The sequence below is a fragment of the Vanessa cardui genome, chromosome 17 (genome assembly GCF_905220365.1).
Source record: "Vanessa cardui chromosome 17, ilVanCard2.1, whole genome shotgun sequence".
NCBI lineage: Eukaryota > Metazoa > Arthropoda > Insecta > Lepidoptera > Nymphalidae > Vanessa > Vanessa cardui.
In genome coordinates, this window is record NC_061139.1 from 9,324,091 (window position 1) to 9,335,928 (window position 11,838).

Genomic DNA, 11,838 nt, shown 5'->3' on the forward strand with positions numbered 1-11,838 from the left:
ACTAGAAGATACGCAGTGATCAAACATCTCTACGCTTAGCCAAAGGATCAAGCAGGGCAGAACGCACTTAATCGTCACTTACTCAAGCCGCTCTTCGTTGAATACGGTCAAATAGAAGAATCTGGAACCGGTGATCCCAGAGGGGAGAACTGCATGTGAGGCCGAATTGATTAATTTAGTTAAATTAGTTTCATTTATTAATTTAGTTTTATTCGATGGGGCGACACGAAGTACCGCCTTGCCTTGCTGAGCACACTAAATATTTTTGATGATAATTAGACTCAAATTGACAGGATTTTTTTGGAACTAAACGAGTATTGAAACATCCATTCTCAGAAACATCGTATTCAGACAAACAGACACGTAATAAAATCACCTCATTTTACAAAGGGTCATAATCAGATATCAAGCTATTGTAAAAATTCCATTTAATTATATTCAGCATACAAAATTCAACACTTTTGTATATCGGTATCGCAAAGCCTATTTAAATGTGGTATTCATTGAACCGCTCCAGCGCTTCATTTATTTCAGTGAAGTGTCCTGAAATTGCGTAAAACAATTTATAAAATCTCTCAATGAGTATTCAATTTATAATTTATTATTTTTTTTCTATTTAATCTTCGAATTTTTTTTAGGAAACCATGGAAGTTGCGGCCTATATGTATTCTTCACGGAGTTTCTATGCAGCATATCAACTTCGACACCGTTCCACCTACAACAACAACAGCAGCCTGTAAATTCCCACTGCTGGGCTAAAGGCCTTCTCGCCCTTTGAGGAGAGGGTTTGGAACATATTCCACCACGCTGTTCCAATGCGTGTTGGTGGAATACACATGTGGCAGAATTTCTATTAAATTTGTCTCATGCAGGTTTCCTCACGATGTTTTCCTTCACCGCTGAGCACGAGATGAATTACAAAGACAAATTAAGCACGTAATTCAGCGGTGCTTGCCTGGGTTTGAACCCGCAATCATCGGTTAAGATGAACACGTTCTAACCACTGAGCCATCTCGCCGTTCCACCTATTCCCATGGAAATTTTGTATAACCAGGAGCAATGCAGTAATAAGCCTTCTTAAAAAAAGGGCACCATGTCATTTTGGACACCAAATCATCTTTCAGTTCTATTTTTGTAGAAAGTTTGACATGATATAATCAATCAGATTCCTTTATTGGTTCACCCGCGTATGTGAGGGGCGTCAAGCTTACCTGTCTTTTTCAGAACCCATGACAATGTATGTCTGAAAATTTAATGATGATCGATTTATCGATAGTGGTTTAGACGTGAGAGCAAAACAAACGAACAAACTGACTTTAGTGTTTATAATATTAGGTAGGATAGTATGGCAGTCGCCTTCAACTGTTTACATGTACATTGAAGATAATATGACGATACCATATTCAATGTCTATACGAATATTATAAAGTCGAATGTATCTCAGTCAATTGGCTCTTCACGCTTAAGCAGCTGAACTGATTTACATGACATTTTATATACACATAGTTGAGTTAAGTCCCGGGGAAGGATTCAGGGTACTTTTTTAATTTACGCCTCGAGCCAAAATGAAAATCATATTAATAAAAAATATTCAATACCTTTGTATTGTATTAATTGCGTATTTAAAAATAATAAAAAAAACACGAAAGAATTCAAATACATGTCTTAATCCTTTTTATAAATTAAAGAGAACCTCTTTGTCCAGCAAACGGGCTGCTTATTTAATTCTACGTAACAATGTGTTATCAAACTCACGATACGTCAAAGTTCAGACTTCTTTTACTATCGACATTTTTATAGACATTTCATTAAATCTACTTTAATTTATTTACTTTTGAGGGTCTTGACTTGTGAAGAGAAATCTAGATTTATTTAGAAATATATACATATTATGTTTTATAAATATAAATTATCAATCAATAGAACAAACTTTACTAGATAAATTTTTATAAATAAAAAAAACCGCCTTCAAAAATTAACTAAAAAGAAAAAAATAAACAGTTACATCCATATCCAATTTACGATTTTTTAATCACCTCTCAAAGTCGGTGCCAACATTGCTATATATGCATATAGGTACATAATACATACATACAAAAACTAAATCTATTTATTGTATAGATGACACCATTAGACAAACCTTACTATCGATACAAATTAAATGATTTCAATATAGGAATTTATTTACTTTGTTGGCACCGCCTTCAAAAGGTGATTAAAAAATCGTAAATTGGATATGGATGTAACTGATTATTTTTTTCGTTTTAGTTAATTTTTGAAGGCGGTTTTTTTTTATTTATAAAAATTTATTTACTGCTTTTCAGTGTTGTTTTGTTATTTATAATTACAATTGGTAGTGTTTGTCATTCACTTTAATGCCGTTAATCATTGAGGAGTTCTCCTGGTAGTCCACCATCAGCTAGACTTCATCATAGGCATGTTTACTAACATCAATTGCTTGACGACTATCTTAAAGAAATAGAACTAAGCCCGTAAAATAGTTACTTACTAATAGGTTCTGATTACTAGTTGTGATCTTCATCATCAGTTCCACTTCATCAAATGTCACTTTTCGTGAGCATATAACCAAGGCACTTTGAATAAAACCGAAATCACTATAGGTGTGCCTATAAAATTTGAGGAGTTCCCTCGATTTCTCCAGGATCCCATCATCAGATCCTGATCTCCTGACAATGGGACCACCTGTAAAACATGCCCTTTCAAACAAAAAAAGAATTGTCAAAATCGGCCCAGCCATCTTCGAGTAATTCGGTAACATACATAAAAAAAAAAAAAAATAAAAAAAAAGGCCCCGACGAATTGAGAACCTCCTCCTTTTTTTGAAGTCGGTTAAAAAATTACAACGTCAAAGTCAACTTCTTTGGGAAATTGCCTTCTGTTTTCAACAATAAGTAGGTAAATGACATTGAACATTCATCATTTGTAATTTATAAATGTGTTCCCAATTAGTTATAATTAATATAATATATCAGAAAAAAAATGTATTTGGCGAGTTTCCACAGCTAATATTATGACTCATGGTAGACAAATACACAGAAAATAACTTAAAGTTATTTCAATTGATAAGAATAATCTTGGCTAAGTTTGGTAAAAGTACATCAGATGAAGTAAGTGCAATAAGAAAAGGATTTTTGTAATTCTAGTTTTTATTCTACGACTTAGGGTACTTTGTGCATTTCTTCATGCAGACCATACATATCCACGAGGGTTCTTCTGTGGTCGTCTTCATAGTGGTAGGAGCCGGTGTAGTCGTAGTGGTAGGCTTTGGCGGCTTGCAGAAGTAGTACGGATCGAAATGGTATGGGATGATCTCGTGTTCATGCCAGTTGTCTATAGGTATGAAAGGCGGCGGTTCATCGACGTAAATAAGGGATGATGCATCTGAAATGATATTTAAAATTAATTACAAAGAAAAACACGGTCAACCAAATGGACGCACCTAATGGTGTGTGGAAAAAGGTCACAATCAGATTTAGACAATGACGCTGTAAAAATTTTCAACCATTCTTTACATACCAAATGCCCCGAAACTTGTTACTAAGGGGATTTTCCTTATACCTGCTACACTGGCTCACTGAGCCTTAAGACAGAAACATAACAACACAAAGTATGCTTGATATATGATGAGTGGGTGTTTCTACGATGTTTTTCAGACGATAAGAAATAGACGTTTAATTGCTTGTTAGTTTACTCAAAAGAGGATGTTGCCCACAGCAACCCCCAATAACAATAAGTACGACTGTTACTCATAGCAACACGAATAACTTGTATCACAAATATCAGGTGGGCTTGCTCAAAACCCTAGCATCAATAAATGATAAATTGTTTGAGTGTCAGCCCTTAGCTCTGATGCAATAAATGAATAGAATAAACAAAAAAGATCGACTCATGTGAAAAATACGCTTGTGTGATATTCCTTCGTTCATAGCAATGTAATGGAACTCCGAAATCTTTCGTAACGATAAATAAATAGGTAGATAGAAAGGCGAAACTATAGTGGTAGCTTTACTCAATATAGTTGTTAAATGATCTCTCTGCATCTTAACCGATGATTTCGGGATGAAAACAAGGCAAGCACCACTATATATACATATATGTGCTTAATTTGTGTTTATAATACATCTCGTGCTCGGCGGTGAAGGAAAATTTAGTAAGGAATGTACATCCGACATGTGTCTAATTTCATCGAGATTCTGCCACATGTGCATTCCACCAGCCCGCATTGGACAGCGTGGTGGAATATGTTTCAAGCCTTCTCCTTAATGGGAGAGGAAACTTTACTACTTTTTTTCTTTAAATGACGATTCAAACGTGCTTGTACAAGCCTTCTTGAATAAAGTATATTTTAATTTTATAGATAGATAGATCGATTGTGATATTGGATTTTAGTAGCAAAAACGCGACTGTAAAGTACTTTATCTGTAAAAGTGGAAATAGGTAACCCGAAAACGTAGCGACGGGTTCACATTTTAAATTTAAATTTAAAAGATGAACAAGATAATAAAAGTTAGCGAGCTTGTTCTGAAAACTTTGTTAATCTTTGCGACACTTTAAAAAAGATTTTAAAAAGAAATTATAAGCTTAATTCCTACTAATATATAATACAGTCACAAGGCCTTTTCATCTTCTGAGTATTTTGAAAAAAAGGAATAAAAAGTTAAGCTTAACATGTTTATAATAATAATAATAACGAGTAAATAATATTTACAGGAACAAAGTATGTAAGTATGACTTACTTTCAGTAAAAACAATTAACGTCAGTACACATTGTAAGATAACATTCGATATTTAAAAATTAATAGTTTATAGAAAAAAAATCTGTACGATATTATCTTGTTATCAATTATAATTTATATGTTGTAAATGGGCAGGCAATACACGTCATAGCTTTCAGAGTTGTTTTTAGGCACTCGCCTCACATATCTAGTCCATTTGCAGTCAATCAATAAAATTTTAGTTTTGTCAACATAAATCTTATATTCCAATTTTATATAATTTATTTTCAGTTTATTTACAAAGATATTTCACAATTCCGAATCTTCTTATGAAATAAATTATGTTTGAAAATACATTACACGAACGAATAAAGAGGTTCGTTTACAAAACGATTAATTCAATAACAAATACTTTACAATTAACAACTTCTTGGTATCGACTTTAATTAAATAAAATGGTATTTATATTTTCGACTCACATCCGTTTTACCTATATAAATATTCAAGGTTATTTCTTTCTTTATTAAATTGCAATTATTGGAAATAATAATCCTTCAAATGACCATATTTCCCATTTTAACTCTCCGGACATTAATGAATTGAGAGGGTACCGCTGGTTTTTTAGTGGGTAAACCCGGCGTACTTGGGCGCACTCGGCGTCCAGGGATCCGGGGAGTAATTTTCCATCAGCGCGTAAAGCGTTTTTCCAGCGAGAAAAAAAAAAGGACATCTCGGCTCTTTATAATATTAGTTAAATGAAAATAAGACTAATTATTTAATTAGTATAATTTAAATAACGACATTGATAAAAGCCTTATTATTGAAAAGATTAAAAATGTATTATATTAATGTACAAAGTGTCGTAAGCACAGATAACAGTTTCTTACCCTCGTCATGTCTTCGCGGCGAGCAGTACAATGGACAGACCTTTATGCAGAACAACACTGGCTCTTGATTATCTGTGAAATTTAATTATTGCAACGTTATTAATCTATTTCCATAAAGCGACGTTTATTTTAATTACCTACAATTTCATAATCCTTTTTACATTCATGGATGTACGATAAACCTCCAAATGTACCCGTTGGAGTTTATTCTACGCGGTAAGATTTCGACCCATGTGGCAGAAGTTAAGCATGTGTATCCACGCTATAATATTCTTTCACTTCCGATTATTATACGATTTTTTATTCAACATAATGAACACAAAATATGTATATGCAAGCTTAGTTGTGCAGATTGAAATCTGCAAGTTTTTATTCACGTGGTTTAGGCGTATTAAATATGGAGTGTTTCAAATTTCTCTCTTCAGTCTTTTTGTAGTATCATTTCCTAAATATTCAAATAATGTTTTATATAAACTTAAATTTCAAATTTAGAATATCAGACGATAAACAATTTAATCACTTGTTACATTTATAATAACAGATTACTATACCAATCCAATTAGTATATGCTTTATTAAAAAAAATAATGTCTAGTAGTATTCAGTTACGTATCTTTATATAATAAAATAATAGACAAGATTACTATCTCTCATCTTTACCTGCTCACCAATCTTTTTAGACTTAACAAACTAAAATAAACTCATCTAATTAAAATATACATGTTCTTGCACTTGTATTAAGTGCGAGAATTTGACAAAAAAAAATTAATTTAAAAAAAAATAGTTTTTTAAAGCGTTTGTGAAATTTATTCCGCCCGCGTCTTAGGCTCAACGATTTCGAGATGCGATGTGTTTTATATTACGTTTATCAAAGTAAAATATATGTATATTTTATTCTTGCCTCGAGTTACGGAATAAAATATGGTCTTGCCGTGTCTTTTATAGAGAGAAAAATACACCTTTATATGCGGAAATTATAAAACAAGAGACAGATATTAGTATAACCTGGATTTTATTTTATCGAAATGTTTTTGTGTATAAAGTAAAAATATGTAAGTCCAACGGCTGAACTATAACCTCTCTACTCCTCGAGGAAACTCTTAGAAATCTTTCGACACGCTGCTCCAATACAGGCTGGCGGTGCACATGCACAGCCGAGTAGGCCCAGTGGTTTAGAACGCGTGCATCTTAAGTGATGGTTGCAGATTCGAACCTAACCAAGTACTAAATATTCCTGTGCTTAATTTGTGTTTATAAATTCATGACACACACATTTATAATGATTTTATATAATTTAATTTAATTTATTTAAAGTTGTGGTCGCATGTATTTAATAAATTCCAAGTCAATCGGTTATATAGACAGATTTCTGCATAATGATTTCTTTCACCATCGAGTACTGGATTAAATGAATACATGGCAACTCATGCAGTCCAAGTTTGAACCCGCAAAGGTCACATACTACTTAACATCATACTACGACTCACGGAGCCAGAGCGTCGTCTGAGTTTGTTTGATGAGTTTAATAAGTTTTAAACCGCATAGAACACTATGTCCGATACTAAATGAAGTTTGAGTAGTTTATAAGTTTAACCTACAGAAATTTTCCATAAAATAACACGAAAAAATTTGGTACATCAAAATCAAGTCTTTGAAAATTTTCACAAACGATAAAGTTCTTATGAAAATATAATTAACATTGTGTTAGTGTAAAAGTTACCTCCGAACAAGAAAAACGCCCGAGCCAGCGATACAGAACTCAGATAAAGTATGCAAAAAGTTGAGTACATTTTTTTTTTAAATTTTTTTTTCTACGATGAGTTTTTTCCACTTCACGCACCTTTCACTTGAAAATAACGACAGCTTTCCTCGAATACGGACCGCAGTCTTTATACAAAGGCACTTATCGACTTTTGCACTTATTACGTATCGCGATAGCATCTTCGAGCAGTAAATTTTATATATTAGAATTCTATAACTTTTATCTCAATCCTGTGCACCAAGCACAACATCTTTTTCTGAGTATGAATAATTTGAAGTCATTTTCAAAAGAAAAATCTTTCAAGATACATCAAACAAACCATTTCAAACTATATATATATTAATGAAATATAACTATATATATATAGTTTTTATTAGAAAATGAGGGAGTAATTGTAATCGCACTCAAATTATTTTGTAAATCCTCGCTTAATTACATTAGCTACCATTGATTAGCTAGATGATGTACTGAAAATTCATTTCTAATAAAGATAAAATATTAAAGTACCTTTAAAAATCTGAGTACACGAGAACAATGAGATCAATAAAATAGGTAAAGTAAATAAAAATAGTTACATTCGCTGTTATAAGTATCATTCCTAGAATAATATCTAAATTATACAGTAACAAATAGTTATGTTTGTAGGTACGTGACACAGACATGCACGTATATTGTACACTATATATTTATATATATAATGAACTGTAATTCTTATAAGAAGTTTTACAAATATCAGCATTGATTGGTAGATACATGCCCCTTACACGAGGTATCTTAATGTATAACAAAATCATTATAATGAACACGTTTTTTCTCCAACATTATCTGTTGATATTCACGTGAGGCAGTGAAATTAAATCTGTGAATGAAGGTGATGAGCCATTCTTTACTGATATGATTCTATATAAAAATAAGTTATACAAATCTCCGACGCAAAATTCATACTAGTTTAGAAGACAGAGCTGTCTTATTAAGATTTGTGAGAATAAGATTCTCATTATAATAATTGAAAAAATTAAAAGCATTTTTTTATTGTTTTTTACAATAAAAAAATGCTTTTAATTTACAAGTGGATACACAAATCTTGCTTCTAAGATTTCAATGTTAATCATACAAATATAAAAGTAATATTCAATAGCAATACTGCCATAGCAATTCCTCTATCCATACGTAATAATGCCACGGATATTAAAACTAGGAAACATCGCCCATAATTTATGCACTGACCACCAGTTTTATTCACCAGTACATAGTTCCAGGCTCCTTACATAACACACTTATAGGAACTAGTTGTATACGTTTTAAAACAACACGATAAAAAATATTAAACGAGAGTTCTATTCAATATTTTATATCAAATTAAGTAAATCAATATTATTCATGATACATATAAAATATTCATACATTTATTATACATATCAGCTTGTATATTTCCCACTGCTTGGCTAAGGCCTCCCTTCCCTTTAAGGAGAAGGTTTGGAACATATTCCACTACGCTGTTCCAATGCGTGTTGGTGAAACACACGTTGCAGAATTTCGAATTAAATTTAATTATAAACACAAATTAAGCACACGAAAATTCGGTGGTTCTTGTCCGGGTTTGAACCCGCAATCATCGGTTAAGTTGGACGCGTTATAACCACTGTTCCATCTCGCCTCAGAACATTAAGTCCTTACATATATACAAATATAAATTATAAAGTTACTGTAAAATCTAGACCGCATGGAATAGTAGCAAGTATCAAGATCCTTTGGGCAAAATAAAACCAGCCCTCATATTACCAGTGTGGCAAGGCAAGGTTTTACACGTTTAATAAAGCTTTTTGTTCTACTACCAAGGGCCATGTGTTACAACAAATGGGACAAAAAATAATTTGACATAAAACATAACACACGAATACTTGGATCATTTTAATGGTTCTGTTTTTCCTTTTGCTTTTGTTAGTTAGGATTAAAACCTTGCGGTTAACAAATATAATGCATGAAAAAAATTACAATTATTGATCAACTATAAACCGAAATTAATACTTAAATTATAATTAGCCTGAACAAACAGTCATAAACGAATAAACGGTTATTATTTTTTTTTTGGTATAGGTTGGCGGACGAGCATATGGGCCACCTGATGGTAAGTGGTCACCATCACCCATAGCCAATGACGCTGTAAGAAATATTAACTATTCCTTACATCGTCAATGTGCCACCAATCTTGGGAACTAAGATATTATGTCCCTTGTGCCTGTAGTTACACTGGCTCACTCACCCTTAAAACCGGAACACAACAATACTGAGTACTGTTATTTGGCGGTAGAATAACTAATGAGTGGGTGGTACCTACCCAGACGGGCTAGCACAAAGCCCTGCTACCAAGTATGCACAGATATATAAATTGCACTTGATTATCATATATAAATAACATAATTTTGAAACTTAAATTGTGTTACTATCAATAAACAAAATATAAATCAATCAAAAGGCACAGACAGAATGTTTGTGGACCTATAAGGACCTACAAATAAAAAAAAGAATATAAAACTTGGCCTGGCACTGACCCGACAGTATATGTGTCAAATCAACAACAACAACGACAACAGCCTGTAAATTTCCCACTGATACTGCACGAGATGAATTATAAACATAAATAAAGCACGTGAATATTCAGTTGTGCTTGTCTGAGTTTGAACCCGCCATCATCGGTTAAGATGCACTCGTTCTAACCACTAGGCCATCTAGGCTCAATAATCACATCGCTATACTTCTTTTGTTCATATTGTACGCGTGTATCGTTCATACGATATACAAACAATATGTGTAAGGTGACACGCGTAATACCTACTAATAGAATACTCACTATATATTTTTGTTACCGGGGTAGAGTGTTGAATGGTAAAGTGTTGTTCTTTTTTTATGTTAGTTAAACGAGCAGGAGGCTTATATGATGGAAAGTGATCACCACCGCCCGGCATTTAAGAAATGATTACGCTTTTTTCTTGAAGGTTCCCAAGTCGTATCGGCTCGAATAACACCGCCGACGAAAATTATTTCCACACACAAAGCGCCAAACATTGGCGCGCTAAGAAAGATTAGCCATTTTTACATCGCCAGTACGCCACCAATCGTAAGAACTAAGATGTTATGTCCCTTGTGACTGTAGTTACACTGGCTTGTAAGCCAGTGTAACTACAGTGTGTAAACACACTTTTCGAACTGGAATGTGATAATAATAAGTATTGCTGATTGGCGGTAGAATATACAGGGTTATTGGATGCAAAAATTTGCAATAATTTTAACCCCCCTATGTATAATCCAAAATGAACCATTTTTGAGTTATCACGTTTTATAGTTTTTTTTAAAAATTGTCAAAAATGCAACTTAAAAATTTATTTTAAAAAAGTTTCTACTAAAATCAATTTTTTCTTTGTTTCATAAAAACGATTAAACACTGGATATATGTCAATATTTAATTAATAATTATCGGTCCAAATTTAAAAATGCGAGTCGGAAAACGAAAATATTTCAATTTTTTTTCCTCAAAAGGCCTCAAAAACTAAAAATTATTGATGATACTTTATGAAACTTGGCCTGCAGATTATTTTAAAATAATAACCGTTTTCTTAGCTTGGAAAGCTGAAAAAAAATGTATAAAAAGAAGGAATTTATTTCAAATCAATCAAATAAAATCACCAAAAAGGACGCTGGTGGACAATCGTATTCGAACATGAACAAATTCCTACTAAACGTCGCCCTTAAAAATTCTCACAAAATTAACTAAAAATAAAACAACTTATAAAACAAATATTTTGTAATATAGCCTAAATAAAGTATTAATAAGCGAATTCGAGAAACTCTCTACAACAGAGCACAGCACACACAAAATTATTGCAAATAGTCACCCTTATCATCTCCTAATGGATATACGTCGAGTTACCAATAACCCTGTATAATGATTGGGTAATACCTTCTCAGACGAGCTAGCATAAAGCCTTACTACCAACTAAAATTAATTCATATGTAAATACCAGACACCAGATGTGTACCACACACCTGAAGACGACATAATATCAATAACAATACCGCCCTTTGCATGTTTTTCTCAAATAAAGTTTATTAAAACTTTTCTGTTCCCTTCTTGTGTGTACAATTTAATTTTGTTTTCGGTATATAATATTTAAATAACGTAAAATTATACCTATTACAAATAGTATAATTTAATTTCTAAATTATACAGCGAAGCTATTTTTACGCAATGGCAAAAATTGAAGTCGCTGCAAAGGGCGTCTATAAATAGCTACAGAGAAGAAAAACGATCACTTACACGAAACCTTCATTATGATGCCCCGAAGGCCTTTCGGGATCATTATGAATATGAATAAGGTTTTCTATCTAAAAGGAGTGCTAAATAAAGCGAAAATAGGATGTATAAAAAAAGGTTGTCATAATTTAGTGTTATTTGC

General features: G+C 32.6%; 1 protein-coding gene across 1 annotated transcript; it reads right to left on the reverse strand.

The window, feature by feature from the left end:
* Nucleotides 1-2,879: 2,879 nt before the first annotated feature.
* Nucleotides 2,880-7,474, reverse strand: LOC124536989. Its single transcript, XM_047113687.1, has 3 exons — nt 7,343-7,474; nt 5,624-5,695; nt 2,880-3,402 (listed from the first exon to the last, which is right to left on the reverse strand). Exons 1-3 carry the CDS (start codon nt 7,410-7,412, stop codon nt 3,173-3,175), a joined length of 372 nt encoding a protein of 123 aa, XP_046969643.1. The 5' UTR covers nt 7,413-7,474; the 3' UTR covers nt 2,880-3,172.
* Between the last annotated feature and the right edge of the window lie 4,364 nt (nt 7,475-11,838).